General features: G+C 51.1%; 1 protein-coding gene and 1 non-coding gene across 2 annotated transcripts in view; one reads left to right on the top strand and one right to left on the bottom strand.

Moving 5' to 3' along the window:
• LOC119976256 (cytochrome P450 2K1-like) overlaps nt 1–9,573 on the bottom strand; it is a 60,352-nt gene extending 50,779 nt beyond the window's left edge. Inside the window, exons 1-3 of the mRNA XM_038816620.1 lie at nt 9,058–9,573; nt 5,136–5,298; nt 3,806–3,955 (exon numbers count right to left, since the gene is read on the bottom strand). Coding sequence (XP_038672548.1) covers nt 3,806–3,955; nt 5,136–5,298; nt 9,058–9,255 — 511 coding nt within the window. The 5' untranslated portion in view covers nt 9,256–9,573. The remainder of the gene's footprint in view (nt 1–3,805; nt 3,956–5,135; nt 5,299–9,057) is intronic.
• A 6,718-nt stretch (nt 9,574–16,291) lies between these two features.
• LOC119976829 lies at nt 16,292–16,455 on the top strand. Its single transcript, XR_005463009.1, has one exon. It is a non-coding gene; the product is annotated as a U1 spliceosomal RNA (small nuclear RNA).
• The last annotated feature ends 8,860 nt before the right edge of the window (nt 16,456–25,315 follow it).

Genomic DNA, 25,315 nt, shown 5'->3' with positions numbered 1-25,315 from the left:
GGGGGTATGGGTAGGTATGGGAGGGAGGGTGGGGGGGTATGGGAGGGAGGGTGGGGGGTATGGGAGGGAGGGTGGGGGTATGGGAGGGAGGTGGGGGAATGGGAGGAGGGTGGGATGGGAGGGTATGGGGGGGAGGGAGGGGGGGGGTATGGGAGGGAGGGTGGGGGTATGGGAGGTAGGGTGGGTGGTATGGAAGGGGGTGGGGGGTATAGGAGGGGGTAGGGTATGGGAGGAGGGGGGGGTATGGGAGGGAGTGGGGTTATGGGAGGTAGGGTGGGAGGTATGGGAGGGAGGGTGGGGTATGGGAGGGAGGGTGGGGGTATGGGAGGGAGGGTGGGGGGTATGGGAGGGAGGGTGGGGGGTATGGGAGGGAGGGTGGGGGGTATGGGAGGGAGGGTGGGGGGTATGGGAGGGAGGGTGGGGGAATGGGAGGGAGGGTGGGGGGTATGGGAGGGAGGGTGGGGGGTATGGGTCTGGGTATGGGAGGGAGGGTGGGGGTATGGGAGGTAGGGTGGGGGTATAGGAAGGGGTGGGGGGTATAGGAGGGAGGGTAGGGGGTATGGGAGGGAGGGTGGGGGTATGGGAGGAGTGTGGGGTATGGGAGGGAGGGTGGGGGGTATGGGAGGGAGGGTGGGGTATGGAGGGAGGGTGGGGGTATGGGAGGGAGGGTGGGGGGTATGGGAGGGAGGGTGGGGGGTTATGGGAGGGTGGGGGGTATGGGAGGGTGTGGGGGGGTATGGGAGGGAGGGTGGGGGGTATGGGAGGGAGGGTGGGGGGTATGGGAGGGAGTGTGGGGGGGTATGGGAGGGCGGTTGGGGGTATGGGAGGGAGTCTGGGGGTATGGGAGGGAGGGTGGGGGGTATGGGAGGTAGGGTGGGGGGTATGGGAAGGGGGCGGGGGGTATAGGAGTGAGGGTAGGGGGTTATGGGAGGTAGGGTGGGGGGTATAGGAAGGGGGTGGGGGGTATGGGAGGTAGGGTGGGAGGGAGGGTGGGGGTATGGGAGGGAGGGTGGGGGTATGGGAGGGTGGGGGTATGGGAGGAGGGTGGGGGTATGGGAGGGAGGGTGGGGGGGTATGGGAGGGAGGGTGGGGGGTATGGAGGAGGGTGGGGGCTATGGGAGGGAGGGTGGGGGTATGGGAGGGAGGGTGGGGATATGGGAGGGAGTCTGAGGGTATGGGAGGGAGGGTGGGGGGTATGGGAGGGAGTGTGGGGGTATGGGAGGGAGGGTGGGGGGTATGGGATGGTAGGGTGGGGGTATGGGAAGGGGGTGGGGGGTATAGGCGGGAGGGTAGGGGGTATGGGAGGGAGGGTGGGGTATGGGAGGGAGGTGGGGGTATGGGAGGTAGGGTGGGAGGTATGGGAGGGAGGGTGGGGTATGGGAGGGAGGGTGGGGGTATGTGGAGGAGGGGTGGGGGTATGGGAGGGAGGGTGGGGGGTATGGGAGGGAGGGTGGGGTGGTATGGGAGGGAGGGTGGGGGGTATGGGAGGGAGGGTGGGGGGTATGGGAGGGAGGGTGGGGTATGGGAGGAGGGTGGTGGGTATGGGAGGGAGGTGGGGTTGGGAGGGAGGGTGGGGTATGGGAGGGAGGGTGGGGGTATGGGAGGTAGGGTGGGAGTTATGGGAGGGGGGTGGGGTATGGGAGGGAGGTGGGGGTAGGGATGGTGGGGGGTATGGGAGGGAGGGTGGGGGGTATGGGAGGGTAGGGTGGGGGGTATGGGAGGGAGGGTGGGGGTATGGGAGGGAGGGTGGGGAATGGTAGGGAGGGTGGGGGGTATGGGAGGGAGGGTGGGGGGTATGGGAGGGAGTCTGAGGGTATGGGAGGGAGGGTGGGGGGTATGGGAGGTAGGGTGGGGGGTTTATAGGAAGGGGGTGGGGGGTATAGGAGGGGGGTAGGGGGTATGGGAGGGAGGGTGGGGGTATGGGAGGGAGTGTGGGGGTATGGAGGGAGGGTGGGGGGTATGGGAGGGAGGGTGGGGGTTCTATGGGAGGGAGGGTGGGGGGTATGGGAGGGGAGGATGGGGGTATGGGAGGGAGGGATGGGGGTATGGGAGGGAGGGTGGGGGGTATGGGAGGGAGGGTGGGGGGTATGGGAGGGAGGGTGGGGGGTATGGGAGGGAGGGTGGGGGAATGGGAGGGAGGGTGGGGGGTATGGGATGGAGGGTGGGGGAATGGGAGGGAGGGTGTGGGGTATGGGAGGGAGGGTGGGGGCTATGGGAGGGTGGGGGAATGGGAGGGAGGGTGGGGGCTATGGGAGGGAGGGTGGGGGCTATGGGACGGTGGGGTAATGGGAGGGAGGGTGGGGGCTATGGGAGGGAGGGAGGGTGGGAGGTATGGGAGGGAGGGTGGGGTATGGCGGGAGGGTGGGGGGTCTATGGGAGGGAGGGTGGGGGGTATGGGAGGGAGGGTGGGGGGTATGTGAGGGAGGGTGGGGGGTATGGGAGGGAGGGTGGGGTATGGGAGGGAGGGTGGGGGTATGGGAGGGAGGGTGGGGTATGGGAGGGAGGGTGGGGGTATGGGAGGGAGGGTGGGGTATGGGAGGTAGGGTGGGAGTTATGGGAGGTAGGGTGGGGTATGGGAGGGAGGGTGGGGTAGGGTTGGGGGTATGGGAGGGAGGGTGGGGGGTATGGGAGGGAGGTGGGGGGTATGGGAGGGAGGGTGGGGGGTATGGGAGGGAGGGTGGGGGTATGGGAGGGAGGGTGGGGGAATGGGAGGAGGGTGGGGGGTATGGGAGGGAGGGTGGGGGAATGGGAGGGAGGGTGTGGGGTATGGGAGGGAGGGTGGGGGGTGTGGGAGGGAGGGTGGGGGCTATGGGAGGGTGGGGGAATGGGAGGGAGGGTGGGGGCTATGGGAGGGTGGGGGAATGGGAGGGAGGGTGGGGGCTATGGGAGGGAGGGTGGGGGGTATGGGAGGGAGGGTTGGGTGCAGTTGTTAGCTATTTATTGAATTGTGCTTTGTTCTCCTGTTTGTTACATGTTGGTTATCTTTTTTCATCCAGGTTGTGGTTTTATTTGATGTTTATTTATCAATGCCTTAATAAACATATTTTTTAAAAAAGTTTGACTGCACCCATTTAACTGTCTCAACGCAGTTTGAGGAAGTTCTGTTTATTCAGGCAGCACGGTGGCATAGTGGTGAGTAACAATTGCTTCACAGCTCCAGGGTCCCAGGTTCGATTCCCGGCTTGTGTCACTGTCTGTGCAGAGTCTGCACGTTCTCCCCGTGTCTGTGAGTGTTTCCTTCGGGTGCTCCGGTTTCCTCCCACAGTCCAAAGATGTGCAGGTTAGGTGGATTGGCCATGATAAATTGCCTTTCGTATCAAAAATTGCCCTGAGTGTTGGGTGGGGTTACTGGGTTATGGGGATAGGGTGGAGGTGTGGGCTTGGGTGAGGTGCTCTTTCCAAGAGCTGGTGCAGACTTGATGGGCCGAATGCCTCCTTCTGCACTGTAACTTCTGTGATTGTATGATTTCTATGATTCCACTGAGACTCATTTGTGCAGATGAGAATTTCTTTTTTTTTTCTTAAACTTAAGAGTACCCAATTCTTTTTTACAATTAAGGGGCAATATAGTGTGGCCAATCCACCTAATCTGGACATCATTGGGTTGTGGGGGCGAAACCCACACAGACATGGGGAGAATGTGCAAACTCCACACGGATAGTGACCCAGAGCCGGGATCGAACCCAGGTCCTCAGCGCCACAGGTAGCAGTGCTAACCACTGTGCCACCATGCCACCCCTAGATGAGAATTTCGAATGAATAATTAATTGCAACACTTCACGTGCCTGACACACAAAGTGCTCACCTTTATAGCTCTCAAAGATGTTCACAAGTAAGTTGACCTCTTCAGCAATCTTGTCTTCAATGGATTTCTTGCCCATCCCAAAGTCACGGAGTTTTGATATCGCAAACCTTCGTGTGTCCTGCCATTGCTTCCCGTTGCTGAATGAGATACCTAGAAGTGGTACAACAGCAGTTGATCACATATTGTGTAGAATGTGAGTGTATATAAATGGAAATCATTTTAATTCATATAATAATAAACATAATCTTTATTGTCACAAGGAGGCTGACATTCGCACTGCAATGAAGTTACTGTGAAAAGCTCCTAGCCGCCACATATCCGGCACCTGTTCAGGTTCACTGAGGGAGATTTCAGAATGTCCAAATGATCGAGTTGCAGAGTAACACCTTGGGTGGGAGGGTGTCTGCCCCCAATGCAGTGGAATACTCTCTCCCCATCCATTCCCACCTTTTAACCAGTTATCTTAAGAACAACGGCCTTCTCTTCACTCCCCTCCCCATCACTATCCAATGGTCATGAAGGCAGTTTGAATTGGCCTTAATTGGAGAATAATTGGCCAATTACAGGCCTCAATAGGTCAAAGGGCCAGCACGCGAGGGGGTGCCCCAACCACACCTCCTGTGTTTTGAAGACCAGGTAGGGGTGCGCAGGAAGGTGCTGGAATACCCACCTGGCATATTTTAGGTTATCCTTCCATCCCCCCCCCAGCTAAATTCTTGGGGTGAGGGTGGGGACGGGGGCTGCGGTAGGGACAGTAACATCCAGCCCTTGGCTATTACCGAGCTGAGAGAGAAGGTGGTCAATGAGCCACAGCTCAATTCCGCAGTATTCCACCCCACTTTGATATCTGCGATGCGACAAACTGATTGAGCCGAGGAAGCAACGCAAGAAAAACACAGGTTCAAATTGTTATATTACAGTTTGTGGTAATATGTTGTTATTCTTTGCCTTGTGATCCAGAACGGTCTGATGAGTTGATGATAAAGAAATCAACAATCTTCAGATTGAAGCAGAATTTATTGAATAACGATTAATCAAATAAAGTTCATGCACACTACTGAGCTATAACTACAAATAAAGTAAGGTTGAATCTGTTAAACAGTAATCTATAATCTGGTATTAACTAATGATGACCTTGTGTTAACTCTCTCTCTGATCTAAACTACCCCTCGTGCTGTGATCAATATTTCTCCTTTGTAAACTACCCAGCATTCCCTGAGGTATATACTGGGAACTGGTGGTGCCCTCTAGTGTTGAATTACACTGAGATGTAATAATTAACCCTTCACTGGCGTACCGATATACATATCATTACACAAATGTCAATTACCAAGTTGGAACGTAAAATCGTCAAAGATCGGAATGTGTGGCCTCCCGGCAAATTGATCAGCGTGGTCCACAAGAGCATCTTTCACCGTGTCATAGCCCGCCAGCACCACTACCTTCTGTGCCCCAATCGCCACTGAAAATACACTTCCGTATTTCTCTGAGAGCTAAAGGAGAGAGAGAGAGAGAGCTTTAATTAGGTTGAATTTTCCTTTCTCGTGAGCTACAATGAAGAATGAGTAGTGGGAAAAACAGAGGAAACTAACAACTGATTGAGCCTCAAAGCCCAGCCCCTCAATCTGGTGAAAGTTAACGCCTCAGAATCATCGACGATTCATAACAGCCGTAACCCGGGATTGTCACAAAAAATATTGGATTCCGGTGTGATCAAACGACCCCCTGAGCCATTGGAGGCCCTCGGCTGGTTGCGCTCTGCGCAGGCTGGTACCCTGGCGCTCCCGCTGCCACCTGGGCACCTAGGGGCACTGGCTTTGCTGTCCAGGGTGTCTGGGTGGCACTGCCAAACTGGCAGGGGCAATATCAGGACGCCAGGCTGGCAGTGCCAAGGTCCCCAGGTGTCAGGTTGCCAGGTATCAGGTCTGGGGTGTCCTAACCTTGAGAGGTGGGGTAAGGGGTCCCGAGGACCCCCTGAGAGATGCATTGGGGCACTGGGGGTTACCGAGGCCGCAGTGGGGAGTCTGAGGGGATTAAGAGTTCGGAGCAGCATTTAAAACTGGCACCCTGAGCTCTTCGTGCACTGATGAACTGAGCTAAGCTCGCCAGCACAGTGAGTGAGGTAAGTGTGGGCTCGGCAGGTCGTTCCTCATTGAGGGTAAACAACTGTCTAGTTTGATAATGGGATTGTTCTCGACGCTGCAGGCCCCAAGAAATACCCTGCTGTATGTTCCCAAAACAAATCTCTGTTTTCTGGGCATTAAGTCGCACCTTCCATCTCCTCAACCCCCTTAATATCACAAATCAGCTCCGTTGCAGCGATAATCCTTGTGAACCGACTGGAATTTGTTTTTTTCACGGAAGAATCAGTCATCAAGCAAGCCAAACAATTTTGCTGGGTGACAGGTCCTGTTAACACCCAGACTCCAACGTACTGGAGAGGCAGTGGCATTGTGGTGGTATTGTCACTGGATGAGTAATCCAGAGACCCAGGGAAAATGTTCCGGCGACCCGGGTTCTAATCCCACCACAACTAGATTTGAATTCAATAAAAATTCGGAATTAAAAGTCTAGCGATGACCATGAGTTGCTTGTCATGAAAAACCTTCAGGGAAGGAAATCTGCCGTCCTTACCCGGTCTGGCTTGCACATGACCCCAGATTCACACAGCGATGCAGCTGACACGTAACTGCCCCTCTGTAATGGCTGAACAAGCCACTCAGTTCAAGGGCAGTGAGGAATGGGCAACAAATACTGGCCCAGGAAGTGATGCTCGTTTTTGAGTTCAGTGGTACCAGCCAACAAACCCCTTGGTTCTCCGGGAATATTTACTGAGAGGCCCCTTTTCCATTCCTGATGCACTCTGGCCTTCTGAAAGGCAGGGGAGTTATCTCCTGGTGTCCCGCTCAATTTTTATCCCTCGATCAACATCACATTAATCAGATTATCACATTGCTGCCAATAGGATCCTGCTGTGCAAATTGGCAGCTAGATTTCCTACAACAGTGACAGAATACATGCCATTGGCTGTGAAGCACTGAGAGTGTGGCTGTGAAAATCACTGTATCAATGCAACCTTTCTTCTTTCATCTCTGTCTCCTCAATGTAATTAATTAGCTACATAACTCAGAAAAATTCAGGACACTTTAATGTTATTATAACCTGTTAGGGGCCTTCTCCCCTTGGTGTAATTAATTGGCTGAACACTGCGACCGTGCTGCTGGGCAGGGCAGCACAGTAGCACAGTGGTTATCACAGTTGCTTCACAGCTCCAGGATCCCAGGTTCGATTCCCCGCTGGGTCACTGTCTGTGCGGAGTCTGCACGTTCTCCCCGTGTCTGCGTAGGTTTCCTCCGGGTGCTCCGGTTTCCTCCGAAAGTCCAAAGACATGCAGCTTAGGTGAATTGGCCATAATAAATTGCGTGGGTGCACTGCCGGCAAAGTGGAGGATCCCGCCAACAGAGAATCCTCCAAGTGATATTTTTTAACCAAGTAATTTTAACACCTGTAATTGATTAAATTAAATGTTCACTAGCACACTCGCCTTGCCCAACTGCTTGTGAAGTGACATTATTTTGCAATTTTCTTTCTCCTCCCATTTGGTTCAGACAGTCCAATTAGGAACCAGACATCCTCAGCATTTCAGATCATCGACTCACAGAATCTCAGATCACAGTCTCAGAGAATCTCAGATCACAGGCTCACAGCTCACAGATTACAGACTCAAAGATCACAAAATCTCAGATCACAGATAACAGACTCCGGGATCACTGAACAAGGAACCACAGATTCACAGGCCATGGGCGGGATTCTGCCGTAATCGGCGGGGCGGGCAACTCCGGCAGGAAGGAGTGGCGTGAACCACTCTGGCTTCGGGCCTCCCAAAAGGTGAGGAAGCCTTCCGCACCTTCAGGGGCTAGGCCGGCCCCATCGTGGTTTGTGCTGCGCTGGCCGGCAGGGAAGGGGCTTGGCGCCACGCCAAACGGTGCCGAAGGGCCTCCGCCGGCCAGCGCAAGTTGGCGCATGCACAGGAGCACCCACGTGTGCTGGAGTCATCCCCACGCATGCGCAGAGGGATTCGTTTCCGCACCGGCCATGGTGGACCGCTACAGCCACTGGTGCAGAAGAATAGAATGCCCGCATGGCACAGGCCCGCCCGCGGATCGGTGGGCCCCGATCGCGGGCCAGGCCACCGAGGGGGAACCTCCCGGGGCTAGATCCCACCCCCCACCCCCTTGCCCCGAGAACCCCGGAGGCTGCCCGCGCCGCCAGGTCCCGCCAGTAAGGACATACTCTAATTTACGCTGGCGGGACTGGGAATAAAACGGACGGCCACTCGGCCCATCGCGGGCTGGAGAATCGCTTGGGGGGGCCACTGCCGGAGGCCGCCCCCGCCAAATCTCCGGTGCCGGAGAAGTCGGCAGCCGGCCTGGGCAGGATTCACGCCGCCCCCGGCGATTCTCCGACCCGGCGGGGGGTCTCAGATCAGAGACTCTCAGATCACAAAATCTCAGATCAGAAAAAGAGATTCACAGATCACAGGCTCACAGATCAGAGACTCTCAGATCACAGATCATAAAATTTCAGATCACAAATAAGAGACTCTTTGATCACAACTCACAGATAATAGACTCTCTGAAATACGATTCTCAGATCACAAAATCTCAGATCACAAAATCTCAGATCACAGACAACAGATTTAGATCACAGAATTTCAGACAAGAGATCACAGTCTCACAGATCACAGATTCAGAACCACAGTTCACAGATCCAGTATCACAGACTTACAAGTCAAAGACGCAAATATCCAGACTCTCAGATCACAGGCTCTCTGATCACAGACTCTCTGATCACAGACTCTCTGATCTCAGACTCTCTGATCACAGACTCTCAGATCACAGACTCTCAGATCACAGACTCTCAAATCACAGACTCTCAAATCACAGACTCAAATCTCACAGACTCTCAAATCACAGACTCTCAGAGCACATGCTCTGAAATTACAGTCCCTCAAATTACAGTGTCTCAGATTGCAGACTCAAAGATCTCTGTCAAAGGTGTACAGAGATTACACGCCACACACTTAAAAATCATCAAAGATGTGCTTCATCTCAAGGGCTGTCCTTTCCTTATTTCAGAGCCCCCCCCCCCCCCCCCCCCCCCCCCACGGCCACCCCCAGCACATCTCCTTGGGATGTGTAACTGGTAAATGCCCGGTGCCCCGCAGTCCTCAGTGAAAGATTCTCACTAACCTGCATGAGAGACCAGTGCAGCCTCTTGAGGTCCAGTTGGTGCAGGTTGCCTATCAGGGGTAGGGGACTGGGTCCGGGAGGGAGGTTGTCTCCAACTCCACCCTTACGCCGTGCAAGGGAAACCAGCAGGACAAGGAGCAGCGTCAAGGCCAGTAGGCCCAAGGTGTAGTCTGTGGGGCAGATACTGGAGGCAGACATCGTGTGCAAACCAGAAACAGGGAAATGAGAATCCTGCTCTGAACTGGTCTTGTGTACTTTAAAATGGAACGCCAGTAAAACTGGGAAATAAGGGTGCTACTTTCTGGGGAACCACTCAGCAACGGAGCAACTTGTTTCCTTATCTTATCATCTGGGATGGTCCTTCAGTCCCTTCCCCCTTCTTAATGGGTTCCAAGAATCCGCCTCAAAGTCCTTAGTCGTCAAGCAGAGGGATTTTAATCAACACCTTCCCTGTCCAGACGGTTATACTTTAACTGAACAGATTGTTGCACAGGACTCTGACCTTTCAGTTTACGATATTTGACAGCGTTTGACCTTGAACAGGGAAATCGTTACGTGCGGGACTGCATTCCCCTGGGAGTGAGGCTGTGAGGCCCAGCAGAGTCCATTCGGACAGAGAGAAATAGAGAATGCATTTTGGATCCGGACCCACAATTTAGATCTGAAGCTGCAGGTCTGACCTTTTTCTGTTGCTGCACCTCAGAGTGGCAAAGTTCCTGGTTCAAGTCCCACTCGTGCCCAGAATGCTTCAGTGCCTTACTAAGGGAGCGCTGCACTGTCAGCAAGACTGGGCAGGATTCTCCTTTAGCTGCTGGTGAAATCGGAACGTACGATCAGGCGGAGAATAGCTCCCAACGCAGAAATCGCGGCCACTGCCGGTTTGATGCCGAATCGCGATGCCACTCCTCTAAAATGGCGTCAATGCGGTGCACAATGCGTGTAGTTGCAACACCGTTTGTATATCATTAGTGGGCCCACCTGCGATTCTCCACCTCCGATGGGCTGGGTTCCCGAAGACGTGGCCCACGTGTGCTCTCAGAAATTGTGAACCTGGTGCTGAAAGAGAGAGAGAGGGTGTCCAACACCACCAAAGTTCAGGGGCCTTCTGCCAGGGCTGGATAGAGTACTCGGGTTGGCCAGGAGGTAGCTGTGGGGTCGGGGTGGACGGGTACGCAACACCATTACCACAGTTGGCAAGGCAGCCATGCAGCTGTGCATGCCGCTGACAGCCCGCTTTAAACCTGGTGCCCTGGGTCTGTCGCTGGGTGTCCGCTGGCCCCAGCCGACCCATCAGCTTTATGGGTACATTCCAGCACAACCTGTCCCATCTTTTCAGCCCCGATCAGTGTGTGTCAGTGTGTGTCTGCGGGGTGTATTGTTTAAGCACGGCTTAATATCAGCCCTGCAATTGTCCACCATGGACCCAGTGATTCCGCACCGTTTTTCTTGGGTTTCAATGGTGTTCCACGTGGTGCCTGTGCTAGCCCCTCACCGGTAACGGAATCGGTGGGGGTTTTGCGCTGATTTTTCTGACATGAACATCCACGCATTCTCCGTTGGCCTCAACACTTCAACTCAGAAACGGAGAATCTGACCTTAGTGTGGGCACCGATCGCGGGCAACGGGTACTTACCCCACGCACTCTTTCTCCCTCCGCCGCCCCGATGGATCCATCCGCGGGGCTTCTGCGGGGCATAACGGTCCGCGCATGCGCGGGTTTCACGCACAAGCGTGATGACGTCATCCGCGCATACGCGGGTTGGAGTCGTCCAATCCGCGCATGCGCGGCTGACATCATCTGACGCGTCAGCCGTCGCTAACTCTGGCTAGCGGGCTTAACGAAATTCGTTAAGCCCGCGATGCCGGAGTTCACAGCCGCGCGATACTAGCCCCGACCGGGGAGCTGAATCGCTTCCCGAGTTTTCGTGACTCGGGAGAATCGCGCCCTTTGTGAGGCTCGATTCTCCACTGGCCATCATGTGGACTTCAGCCCAGTTAAGTTGAACGTTCTCCAGCCATGCACGACCATCAAGGCAGGGTAGTTTCCCTTCACTAGGTATAGAGGCAAATCTGCTGTTTGTCCATTGAACTGCACAGCCTCTTCAATGCGGTATTTTAGGGGTACCACCTCTCTTGTGCACACGTTCAGCACTATTCTTGATGGGCTTAATTAAGGGAATGTGTTGGTATTTCTCATTGTAGATAGTCTCTGGCACCAGTGAGACTGATGCCCTAGTGTCAACTTCCATCCTCACTGGCTGCCCTTCCAGCAGTGAAGTGACCCATTATCCATATATATATATTAAAATTTATTTTAAATTAATTTACGGGATGTGGGCATCACTGATTAGGTCAGCATTTATTTCCCTAGTTGCCCTTCAGAAGGTGGTGGTGAATTGCCTTCTAAATCGCTGCAGTCCTGGAGGTGCAGGTACACCCACTGTGCTGTTAGGGAAGGAGTTCCAGGATGGTGCACCAGTGGCAGTGAAGGAACGCCGATATATTTCCAACTCAGGGTGGTGGGGTTCCCAGATATCTGTTGCTCCTGTACTTCTGGATGGTAGTGACTGTGGGTTGGGGAGGCGCTATCTAGCCATAGGGTAAGTAAGGTAAAGGTGAAATCACCCCTTTGAGCGGGAGAGCTGACTTGTGGTGAGGATTACCACACCTCAGGTGAGGATCAAGGTTCAGAAGGCAGGACCTTCATGAATAATCTCAGCCGATACGGCAATTGAATCCACACTGCTGGCTTGATCTGCATCAGGACCCATCTTTGCAGCCAACTGAGCTACGCCAGAGGTTATTCAGCCTGTGGTAATCAAGGACTATGGCAACATTACCTCAAACTTTCTGCAGTCATAGCTCCTCCTCTGACTGTCTGTCATTTGGCTCTTCTCGTCCCTGTTCTACATCATGAATATTTCTCCTTTTATTTTGTTTTAATATTGTCTTGGTTTGTTCCTACTTTATATTTTTATTCATAGTTTGTTTTTTTTATTCCTGCAAATATGCTCTACGTGGCCTTTTTTTTTCCATAGCGTTGACATGTCTTGACACCAGCATTCAGTAGCAGAGCGCCCTGGCTCTCTCTGTACATCGGTAACGTGTACGAACCCCATGGATTTTGGGTGTTGAATCAGTGGATGTTTTGCGCCCCCAAGTGGATGAACTCAATATCTCAGCTTCTTGTGCAGCCAGCTCCACAGAAACAGCAATTTCTGGCTTTCTGCAGAGTGAGATGACTCTCAGTTAACGGACGGTTTTGTGGTGGATTCGAAAACGCTCCCCATTCGCCAGGGGTTTCAGGTGAAAATGTGCTGGCAAAATGTCCATAATTTGTTTGTGTGTTTTCGAGCCGGGCTCATCAGGTTGTACAGGACTGTGGAGGAGATTGAAAGTTTACCCTGCCATTATGCACAGGAAAGTGGGCACCACAATTGGTCAATTTTGTTCCCCTGCGCAAAATAATCAAAACACTGAGTATAAGAGCTCCACTGCTCCACATTTTTATCAAAAACTCCAATGATGCTGAACCCTCGTCCCAACCCACCATTTTTACTCACGCACGTTTCCCGTAGGCGCGTTTTGGAACCACGTTTCTAGCAGTCACTTCGGTTACCTCTTTACACAAGGCAATAATTCGAACCTTGGTCTGTCATTTACTACAGCCAGCTCTGGGATCTGTACAAAGATTCCCTTTCTCTGACTTTCTTTGCTTAATTTCTTCTTCCAAGTGATTTAGCAATTGCCCCCCCCATTATCCTCATCGCCAGTAGTGTTGAGTATTGGATTGGTTTATTGTCACATGTACCGAGGCACAGTGAAAAGTATTTTTCTGCAAGCAGCTCAACAGATCATTAAGCACATGAAAATAAAATAAAATAAAAAGAAAATACATAATAAGGCAACACAAGGTACATAATGTAACTACATAACACCGGCATCGGGTGAAGCACTCAGGGATGTTGTGGTAATCAGGTCAGTCCGTAAAGAGTTGCTTAGGAGTCTGGTAACAGCGGGGAAGAAGCTGTTTTTGAGTCTGTTTGTGCATGTTCTGACTTCTGTATCTCCTGCCCGATGGAAGAAGTTGGAAGAGTGAGTAAGCCAGGTGGGAGGTGTCTTTGATTACACTGCCCGCTTTCCCCAGGCAGCAGGAGGTGTAGATGGAGTCAATGGATGGGAGGCAGCTTTATATGATGGACTGGGCTGTGTTCACGACTATTTTGCGGTCCTGGGCTGAGCAGTTGCCATACCAGGCTGTTATGCAGCCAGATAGGATTCTTTCTCTGGTGCATCTGTAAAAGTTGGTAAGAGTTAATGTGGGCATTCCAAATTTCCTGTTTCCTGAGGAAGTATAGGTGCTGTTGTGATTTCTTGGTGGTAGCGTCGATGTGAGTGGACCAGGATAGATTTTTGGTGATGATTTTTGGTACCCCTAGGAATTTGAAGCTGCTAACCATCTCCACCTTTGGCCGCGTTAATGCTGACAGGGGTGTGTACAGTACTTTGCTTCCTGAAGTCAATGACCAGCCCTTTAGTTTTGCTGGCATTGAGGGATAGATTGGTGTCACTGCACCATTCCACTAGGTTCTCTATCTCTCTCCTGTATTCTGACTCGTTGTTGTTCGAGATCCGGCCCACTATGGTCGCGTCGTCAGCAAATGTGTAGATGGAGTTGGAACCAAACTTTGCCATGCAGTCGTGTGTGTACAGGGAGTATAGGGGGCTAAGTAGACAGCCTTGCGGGGCCCCAGTATTGAGGACCGTGAGAGGTGTTGTTTATTCTTACTAATTGTGGTTTGTGGGTCAGAAAGTCGAGAATCCAGTTGCAGAGAGTGGAACCAAGTCCTCAGGCCTTCTGGGAGTATGGAGGATTTGGAGAATGACATTCAGGAACACTCGGAAGGGGATGCTCCATTCCTGAGACTAAGGGCTGGATTCCTAATTTTGAGGCTATATCTGGAGCATGTGTCTAGTATTAAGACCAAAATTGCGCCATACAACATGGCGCCGGCCTCGCATGGACCCGGCCTGCCAGATAGTTCCCCCCTGTAACTCCCCTCGCCACCCCTGCATCACTCCGCCCCCAATCATCCCAGCCCCCTCCCCCCCAAAGCCCTCCTGGCCAGAGGAGAGCCCTCCCCCAGACTCTACCCGCGCTGGACACAGTCCGCAGTCAGCATGCGAGGTTGACGAAACCTCAGACCACAAGTGATCCACGCCGTGGGGAAGTCGGCCCATCAGGGGGTAGAGCATCGGGGGGGGAGGGTCTTCATGTGACGTCCTGAGGCAGCCCAACGGTGTACGGCGTACTCAGCGATGACGCCATTTCGGAGGGGGTGGAGCATCTTGAAGCAGCCGCCGTCCCCAATTTTCACGTGCCGAAATCAGGGCCAATGCGGGGGCGGAGAATCCATGTTCCCATGATAAATCGGGACCGGCGCTGGATCACTGATTATGCGGGTCCTGCCGCCTGGGACCTACCTGGGGCCATTGCCAGAGGCCTGCTCCGCCATCCTCCGCCCTTGACCGGCGGAAGGCCCGACAGCGTGGAACTAATGTGCTCCAGCCGGTCGGGATACTCACGTGGCGGCTGCGGACTCAGTCCGCGGACCCCCCTGGTCGGGGGCAGACTGATCGGACGCCAAAGGGAGGTCCTCTAGGCGGCAGGGGAATGTTTGTGCAGGGGTTGAGGGTTGGATGCCCGGCCGATTGTGCGTCTAGCTCCGCGGTCTGAGTCCGCCATGGAGCACTGCGCGGTCGCTGGAGGCCGCCGCCATGCGCATGCGCGGATTCTGACCCTGAAGCGCAGGGGCCGTATCTGCAGCAAAAGCTACGAGATTTACTCCAGGTCCCTGCCAACCCCCTGCAGGGCTGGGAATTTGTGCCCCTTGGATGCCAGGTTTTCTGGAGTATAACTCGACCGTTTTGACGCCAGCGTGGGGTGTCGTCCCAATAATGGAGAATCCAGCCCAATATATTCCAATGAAAAATGGTGCAGGATTCGCCAGGTTTGTGATTGACACTCAGGAGGCTGACAAGCTGAAGCCGCATATACACACTTCACTCCCCGCACACGCGCATCCCAGCCAACGATGGCACTGGTTGTGCTGGAGCAAGCCCATACAGCTGATGGGTTGGGTGGGCTGGGGCCAGCGGGAACTTAGGGGGTGGCCTGGGGGGGACACCTATAATCACCCGTGGCCCAAAGTTCACAGGGAGCTGTCAGCGGCCTGCACAGCTGCATGGCTGCCTTGCCGGCTGCGGTAATGGTGTTCCGTGCCCATCCACCCCAACTCCACAGCCACATCCTGGCCACCCCCCACCTCCCCTGCTACCCCGGGCTGGGTGAACCCTCAAGGCCAGCGGCACAACTGTCAGCAACTACGGTGATGTTCGACACTTTCCGTACCCCCCCTCTCTCTCTCTCAGCATCCACCATGCCGGTTTCACGATTTTTAAAAGCCGAAGTGAACTCGGCCCATTAGAGGCGGATCATCACAGAGGTCCTGGGGATTAGCGGATCAAGCCGGCTAATGATATGCCAACGGCATTTACTGTACGTGTGTTCCAGACCGCACTGAAGCCGCTGCTGACGTGACGGAGAATTTCGATTTGTCGTCAAATTGGCGCCTGACGTGATTTTGGTGTCGGAACCTATTTTCCGCCCAATCGGGTTTTGCGATTTCAGCGTCAGCCAGCGGAGAACCCCGCCCTCAATAAAACAAATGTAACTTTATTAAGGCGGGTTCCCTCTTATACCGGCTTCTTCTCTGTTTCCCGTGCTACATTGCATTACACCGCCTCCTTACACACCTCCCTACAGCGGAACTCGACGGTGAGCAAAATGGACAAATATATCAGAAAAAGTGTGGCAGGTTTCGTTGGCAGACCCATCATTGCACACAGGCCTGGCTTGTCAGGGGAAATGAGTCAGCTTGAGAGTGAAGGGAACACCCCCACCAGCTGGTCATTATCCATATTGCAGACAATTTTCCAGGAGGGCGGGTGGTTGCCTTTTAAGGGCAATATGCAAATATAAATAGACACTCTCTGAAGCAAACAGCTTTTGTTCTTCAACTAGAGGGAAATTGATGTAATAAATGAGGAAGGACGAACTGTGGAAGGGAAGCAGATTATGAACAAGGTTCGGTTCTGAGTTTGAAATCTGAGTTAGTGTGACTGTGAAGGGTAGTAGCTGATGTGGGCTGGGAGGATGTGAGAGTTTTCAAGCATACTTACCTGGCAGGGGTGAAACCATGATCAAGAAGGTGGTTAGCCCAGGACGAGGCTAGCCCATTGCACTTCGGGTGTGCTGACGCCTGCGATGTCCCCAAATGCGGGATACTCGACTGCAAAATTTGTGGTAGTGGGGGACTGCGTTCGCGCTCTCCCCTGATTTACAAATTAAAAACAGAATTCTATTTTCTTTCCATGTTTGGGTCGTCATGTACGGTTTATGCATTCTACCACTTTGCATTTGTAATTTATTTTAAGTATGCTTGGCATCTTTTCTCCCAGCAAATATCCGCCGACCATTATTTTAATTGCTTTATCATTCATTCTCCGCACATTTCAATACTCTGCCTGTAATTGTCCCAGACCTTGCACAACTACATTTTGCCCAGTCATTTACCCACGCAATTCTCTCCCTGCTATTTTACTTTGCGGTCTGCAAATTCCAGCGCCAATTTTATTCCCTCAATTGATACACACCTCGGACTCCTTGCAGCATCTTCTGTATAAATTAACTAATTTACATTCAGCATTGCGAACGCTCCCCGCCCATTTGAAACAACCTGTCCCCATGTCGACACTAATTCCCTCCCTGTGAACACCCCAGCCCTTCCAATTCTCTGTCCGAAGCAAAGACCCCACCTCACCCACTTCTTTACAAACTCCCCGCGAACAGCCCCCTGTGAAATTCCGACCGCGTGAAACTCCTGCCCCTCCCCCATGTGTAATGTCCTTTCCTGCCCCTGGTGTGGGTCTATGTCGAACAATCTTTTCATTCACTTGAGAAATCTCTGTCCAGACCGCAGCAAATTAAATTGAAATGGCCGTGGGGAATTTAACCCTCACATTCGTCGCACAGCCGAAAGCGAATTATTCCTGGATTCTAACAACACTTCAGACAATTTCACATTTACCGTTTTAATTTCCTCCTGTGGGGGATCCTGTTTGTCACAAACCCGGGGGGGGGGGGTGAATATGTTTGTTATAATTTTCAAGTTCCGGCGACTTCAACCCCAGGGTTTAAACCTGTTTAAAACCCCAGGCTCTCGGTTCAGCATTCACCAGAACCAGCAAAACACCGGGTCCCAGAGAGGAAATTAAATCTCGGGGTAAGAAACAGACACAAACTTCAGTGGGCCCATGGGGTGCAGACTTGGAGAAGATCTCAGTCCGTCCCCTCTGGTCAGGAACTCTCCCCGTTGGATCTTTCTGTTGGAGGTTTTAACATTCCTTGCGGGAGAGAGAATAAGTTGGATAAAACGAGAAAACAAGGACATTTTTAAACAAAATAACACACAAGTCAATGATTCACGTTCGGTTGCACAATCTCCCAGCAACATCCAAATACAAACAAGTCAGAGTTATTATAAACCAGATTGTGACACAGGGAACACACACACATTGAATGAGCAGATTCCAGCCCTGAATCTCTGACATGTTGGGATGTTTCTCAATCTGATCCCTGTCCATTGGTATGTTCATCCCGGGATAGCAGTGCTCTCAGCCAATTTTTGGTTAATGCCTTTTCCTCTTGTCGGGAATGTCGCCGCAGATTGAAATATCCAACACTGAACCCCCAATACAGGACTGGACAGAGGATGTGGATTCTTACTGAGATTCTGTTTGTGGATTTATAGTGATATCAATGTGGATTATACAGTCTGTGTGTGTCTGAGTGTCACTGGGTCCCACAATGACAAATGTCTCCCCACCTCCTGTGCTTCTGGAGTGTCTCATAGTCTCCCGCTACTGTCTGCGTTGCCTGGTGAAAACATTTTAAGAATTTGAGTTCAACCCAATCTAATGTTTGGCTCTATTTTAAACAGATTTTGCATTTTCAGATGTTAGTGCGGAATGTAACTGCCTACTGTACGTTTACCCCTGGATCTTTTCACCCATCTGCAGCTTGTCCAGGCTCTTCCCACTCCTGGTCTCCGCTCGACCTCTGGGTTGGCTTTTATTAGGCATCCTTCTCTCTTTCATTGTTCTGCTAATGTTGGAGGGATGGGTTGCCCAGTTTACAAGCGTATTTCAGGTAGAAAGTGCCTGTTTTTCAAGTTCGCGGGAGGAGAACCACCTGATGTGCCACTTCTCAGCACATCCCCGTCGCCAGACGTCCCTCTCAGGGGAAGGTTGATGGACTTGGTCTTCCTGGTCTAGCTGGTTGCCTGGTCCTGAGCTCCACACTGGCCTGGCTTGGGCCCCACCTGAATGTGTTGGCGCCTCTGCTCCTTTGCCACAACCCTCGTGCACCAGACTTCACAGCCGGCTTTCCCACTGAGGACCTCTGATCTTTTTGTCCCTCGATATGTATGAAAGAGGAAAGAAAACCCGAGGAGAAAAAAAAGAAGAAAAAGTGAAAAAAAACACGAGAAATAAGAAACGAAAAAAAACCCTCACAAGAAAAAAAATGACAAAACAAAAATGGGGTTCGCCTTCGATCGGGCTAAGCCCCAAGTGCCGACAGGTGCGTGGGAACCACCTGAGATGCAGCCATTACTAAACCAAACCCCCGAGAGAGAAAAAAAACAAAGAAAAAATGGAGAGAAAAAAATCCACGAGACGAAAAACAAAAAAGAGAAATAAAGAACCCACGAGAAAAAAAAACAAGAAAACAAAAACGGGGTTCTTCGATCAGGCTGACAAGCCCAAAGTGTGGCACTTGTGTGGGAGCCACTTGAGATGCGGCCCTTACCCCAAGCCGCCCTCCACTTACAAAGTCGGCCCGCTACACCTCAGGCACTCTCTTACCTTCCGATTCTTTGGTCGTTCAGCCATTAGTCTTTTTGTCTCCCGTCCCCCCCCCCCCCCCCCCAATACTCTGGTAAGTGCCTTCTTATGCCAAGTTGTGAATTTTCAAAACTATTTCAATTGTCTGTTGAACTTATGTCATGTGAGAGTACCTTTAAGAAATGGGTGTTTATAAATGGGTGTGTATATAAATATCTGTAGTGAGAGTACCTTTAAGAAATGGGTGTTTATTACTGCAGTGATGTCAGAAAGTGGGTGGAACTGGGCTGTCAGCTTTTTACTTTCGTTTTAGGCTGTTTGCTGCAGGGTGTGTTTTAGTTTCGTTTTCATAGCTGGATTGCTGCAGTCACAGCCAGAAGGTGTATGAGGCTCTCTCTCTGTAATCTAAAGCATATAAATCGATTGTTTGGTGATTTAAAACTAATAACTGCCCTCAGTAGTGACTTAAACCTGATGTGCTTCTGCGAAATGTTATGTTTTTAAGTCTTATGGATGTTAAAAGGACAGCTTAAGGATTACTTAGTGTTGTATTATTTGGGGGTTGTATTTGAATTAATGGTTGCTAAGATGTTCACTGTATGTTTTAAAAAGGTTAACTTGAGTTCATAGAATACACATTGCTTTGCTTTAAAAAAATACTTTTCCATTTCTGCTCTTCCACACCTGTAGAGTGGGCCGTGTGCTCCCCATACCACAATCTATTAAAAGTTTGGGTCAGGTGAGCTCCATGATACACTTTGGGGTTCTCTAAACCCTGGCCCATAACACTTAATAAAGGTATTTTTAATAGAGAGTCTCCACATGCGTGCTACCCATCCTCAGCTGAGGCCCTGCCCCCAACGACCATATATCTTAAACATTGGACATTCAAGCTGTTACTATGGACATTAAATTATATTTTGGTGATAAACCACAAACCTGGCCATTTGCCTTTAGGAAACTGCTCAGTTGGGGAAATAAGACATAGGGATGGCAATACACTAAATAGGAACAGATGTGTATAAAAACAGACAGATTCTCAGAATCGGTACTCACTCTGTCTCCTGCCAAGAGTGCAGTCAAAGTTCTGTTCCTCAGCCTGCGTCAAAGACCATTGTTGTTTTTGTAAGTAAGTTTCTATTAAACGTCTTAGCAATGTATCAGAAATTGATTTGAGATACTTTAGGATTTTCCATGTTTGGATCTGTCCTTCTCTTAGAGGTTAGTTTGTTAGCAGATAACAAAGGACTTTTAACTAATTTATATTTTTAAACAGACAACAAATAACTGTTTTAGTTGTTTAAGGCACAAAAGAGTAACCTTCCTCTCATGAGAGCTATTCTGAGTCTTTGGTAGCTGAGCCTGATGTAGGCTTGTAAGATAATCCCTTCAGTCCCTGGAACACCTAAACCGCTCACACGCTCTGAAAGAACACACCACACCCCACCTCGGCCCACTCCCCTACCTATCCCTGCAACCCCACCTAACCTGCACATGTTTGGATAGTTAAGGGGCAATTTAGCATGGCCAATCCACCTACCCTGCACACTTTTCGACTGGTAGCGTTCATGTCACAAGTGCCAGGCTATGACCATCTCTGACGAGGGAGAATCCAAACATCTTCCATTGATATTCAATAGCAATTCCACTGCTTCAATATCCCACCATCAACAACCTGGGGTCACCATTGACCAGAAACTTTACTGGGCCAAAAAGAACAAAGAACAAAGAAAATTACAACACAGGAACAGGCCCTTCAGCCCTCCCAGTTTGCACCGATACATATCCTTTATTTAAACCTGTCGCCTATTTTCCAAGGATCTACTTCCCTATGTTCCCCGCCCGTTCATATATCTGTCTAGATGCACCTTAAATGATGCTATCGTGCCCGCCTCTACCAGCTCCACTGGTAAAGCATTCCAGGCACTCACCACCCTCTGCGTAAAAAAACTTTCCGCGCACATCTCCATTAAACTTTCCCCCTCTCACCTTGAAATCGTGACCGCTTGTAATTGACATTCCCACTCTTGGAAAAAGCTTGTTGCTATCTGCCCTGTCCATACCTCTCATAATTTTGTAGACCTCAATCATTTCGCCCCCTCAACCTCCATCTTTTCAACGAAAACAATCCTAATCTACTCAACCTTCCTTCATAGCTAGCACCCTCCGTACCAGGCAACATCCTGGTGAACCTCCTCTGCAACCTCCCGAAAGCATCCACATCCTTGGCAACCATTGTGGCCAGCCATATAAATAGTGAGACCACAAGAGCAGGTCAGAAGCTTCTGCAGTAAGTAACTCACTTCCTTCTTCAGGATTTGGCTCAGTCTATGAAAGGGATAAAAATGGTTAAAAAATACTTTGCGGAACGCATCCACTTTAATTTCGCACACATGTGCACAGAGGTTAAGGCCTTGAGAACAGCCATTTTTTTCCAGTCAGGGAGACTTAATGCTATTATCTTAAAAATAAATTCAGGGTATTTTTTTCCTATTAAGGGGCAGTTTAGCGTGGCCAATCCACCTAACCTGCACATCTTTGGGTTGTGGGGGTGCGACCCACGCAGACATAGGGAGAATGTGCAAACTCCACCTGGACAGTGATCCGGGGCTGAGATCGAACCCTGGTCTTCGGTGGCGTGAGGCAGCAGTGCTAACCACTGTGCCTCTGTGCTGTCCCTGAATACAAAACCTTATCACAAAATGAATGTCCAATGGAGGAATGACAAAGGTAATTCGGTCATTTTAGCATCATAGAGCCCTCTTGGATTGTAAGGGCTCACTCTCACAACTGGATCAATTCACCACGCTCCAAATTATTCTGAGACTTGGGCAAGCGACAGCACGTACCTCAAAGCACTGGGGAAGTCCCAGCAGCACAACCTTCACAAGATCCTCCAAATCCAGTGGCAAGGAAGGTGATCGAACAGCAGCATCCTCTTGAAAGCCAACATACCCAGCACCATGGCACTAATCACGCAACTCAAACTCCACCACGTGGGACATGTCGTCCATATGCCTGACACCAAACATCTGAAGCAATGGTTCTATTTGGAACTCGGTCGCAGTAGGAGACTCCCAGGAAAGGCAGACAAAAGGCTTCAGCGATGTTCTCAAAGCTGTCACTGAAGAGGTTAAACATCCCCGCCGACTCACAGGAGTCGCTGGCTGACCAAAATGGACAAGGCTCACTCGGCACGGCACTACACACTTTGAGAGACTTCATCAGAATATGCGGAGATGAAGCTGGTGCGCCGGAGACAGCACAGAAAACTCAAAACAGCCTGTCCACCCAATCCTTCAAGCATCACCTGCCACACATTTGGCAGAGTCTGCGGATCACGTACTGGACTTATCCACCTGTTTAGCTCAGTACTCTGGACAGCTGGTTTGTGATGCAGAGGGAGGGCAGCAGCGTGGGTTCAATCCCCATACTGCCTGAGGTTATTCATGAAGGCCCTGCCTTCTCAACCTTGCCCCTCACCTGTGGTGTGATAATTCTCAGGTTAAATCACCACCAATCAGCTCCCCCCCTCAAAGGGGATAACAGCCTATGGTCAACTGGGACTATGGTGACTTTAAATACTGAACCCACCGTGCCACCCACTTCTGCACTTTGAATAATGTTTTCTCATAACAAACAACATGTGGTGATATGCATCACTGTAAATACACAAGGGGTTAATGTAAATACACTAATACTAAATAAACACTAGAGACAGCACCACAGACGTCATAACATGCAGACATACAGCTAATGAACACATAGAATAGGACACGACCAATGGGCAGTCAAGACACCCAGAGGTGACACTATCACAAGGGGGCATTACACAACCCATATATAAGGACAGGGCACACATGCTCTGTCTCTTTCCACAGGCGACACTTAGAGAGTAGGACAGGGACAGATCAGGTTACAGAGGGACATAGATAAGCTGCAGAGCTGGGCTGAGAGGTGGCAAATGGAGTTTAATGTGGAGAAGTGCGAGGTGATTCACTTTGGAAAGAATAACAGGAATACGGAATATTTGGCTAATGGTAAAATTCTTGGTAGTGTGGATGAGCAGAGGGATCTCGGTGTCCATGTACATAGATCCCTGAAAGTTGCCACCCAGGTTGATAGGGTTGTGAAGAAGGCCTATGGTGCGTTGGTGTGTTGGCCTTTATTGGTAGAGGGATTGAGTTCCGGAGCCATGAGGTCATGTTGCAGTTGTACAAAACTCTTGTACGGCCGCATTCGAAGTATTGCGTACAGTTCTGGTCGCCTCATTATAGGAAGGACATGGAAGCTTTGGAGCGGGTGCAGAGAAGATTTACCAGGATGTTGCCTGGTATGGAGGGAAAATCTTATGAGGAAAGGCTGATGGACGTGAGGTTGTTTTCGTTAGAGAGAAGAAGGTTAAGAGGTGACTTAATAGAGGCATACAAAATGATCAGAGGGTTAGATAGGGTGGACAGTGAGAACCTTCTCCCGCGGATGGAGGTGGCTAGCACGAGGGGACATAGCCTTAAATTGAGGGGTAATAGATATAGGACAGAGGTCAGAGGTGGGTTTTTTACGCAAAGAGTGGTGAGGCCGTGGAATGCCCTACCTGCAACATTAGTGAACTCGCCAACATTGAGGGCATTTAAACGTTTATTGGATAAGCATATGGATGATAATGGCATAGTGTAGGTTAGATGGCCTTTAGTTTTTGGACTTCCCATGTCGGTGCAACATCGAGGGCCGAAGGGCCTGTACTGCGCTGTATCGTTCTATGTTCTATGTTCTAAGCATCACTCCCACCACATGGCTTAGAGCAGACTGGTTAGTTAGACTGAGTTACTATAGCAAGATTAGCAGCAGAGTCGAACTTATAGAGAACTGTGCTAATGGTTCAATAAATCACATTGAACTTACTTCAAAGTCTGGAGTAACTTTTAGTCAAAGCTGCATTGCGTTGTTATCCCATAACACAACTCAACAATTCACATAATTTGAATTGGAGTACATTTTGTAGGTATTTATTCGAGGTGACAATATTCATCTGACAGACAATAGGCACCCAAGGACTTTCTGCATTTAGATGAGAGACTGACAACAAAAGCTGTGGGTCACTACCTCAAACAAAGGATCAGAGATGAAGGCTTGTTTCTGTGCAATTTGTTAACATTCATTGCAAGCATCAGATAAAAAGCATTTTCGATGACCCGATTAACTTAATGCTCCATATAAAAGCAAGCAGCGGGATTCTCGTTTTATGAGACTAAGGGCTGGATTCTCCGATTCCAACGTCAAAATCGTGTTCGGCCATTGACCGTAGAATCTATTTTTAATGCCAAAATCGGGGGGGGGGGGGGGGGGGGGGGCGCTGTTTATCATGATGCTCCGCCCCTCAAAAATGCCGTAATCGCTGAGTATGCCGCACGCCGTTGAGACGTCACCTGAGGTCCCCCCCCCCCCCCCGATGCTCCGCTCTTAATGGGCCAACTTCCCGACGGCGTCGGTCATGTGTGCTCACAGTTTTTGGGGACCTCTTGTGGCGGCTGCGGAATGTTCCCAAGGCCGCCACAGTCAGGGGTTAATCTGTTCCGCTGTCTGGGGGTGGCTTCGGCGGGGGCTGGGGGACTGTTGAGAGGTGGTCCAGGGGTAGTGAGGGGGGCAGGGTTACAAGGGGACACTATCCGGCATGTTCGCATGTGACTGATGCCCCTTGTTGTGTGGCGCGGCCACCGCAGATAGCCGCCATGAGCGTGTACGGCCATGGACCCGGCAATTCTCCATCCATACCTGAAGATGAAGCCGAGGGCTTTACGTGGCACAGCTGCTAGCCCCCCACCGAGTGGAGAATTGTTGCGGGGGTGGCACCGACGATTTGGTTGTAAGACTAGACACATACTCCGGACATAGCCTCAAAATCGGAGAATCCAGCCCGAAGTGTTGATGCTGGGTCAGGATGCGTGGACTTCCATGACAGCAAAACTGGCATCACACTGGACCGATTCCGTGACTGGTGAGGGGCTAGCACTGGCACCATGTGGAATACAATTTATTCCAATTAGAAACGGTGTGGGATTTGCCAGTTTTGGGATTGACACTCTGGAGGCTGACAAGCTGTAGCCGTATGTACACACTTCACTGCAATGATGTTCTATGCCCATCCACCCGCACCCTACAGCCCACCTCCTGGCCAACCCACGCTACTCACCCTGGCCCTGGCAGAAGTCCCCTGGCCAGCAGCTCAACTGTCAGCAAACCACAGTAATTTTGGACACTTTCTGTACAATCTCTCTCTCCCTCAGGAGCTACT

This window comes from Scyliorhinus canicula, chromosome 13, assembly GCF_902713615.1.
Source record: "Scyliorhinus canicula chromosome 13, sScyCan1.1, whole genome shotgun sequence".
NCBI classification, from domain to species: Eukaryota; Metazoa; Chordata; class Chondrichthyes; order Carcharhiniformes; family Scyliorhinidae; genus Scyliorhinus; species Scyliorhinus canicula.
This window is presented reverse-complemented; position numbering and strand designations above follow the sequence as displayed.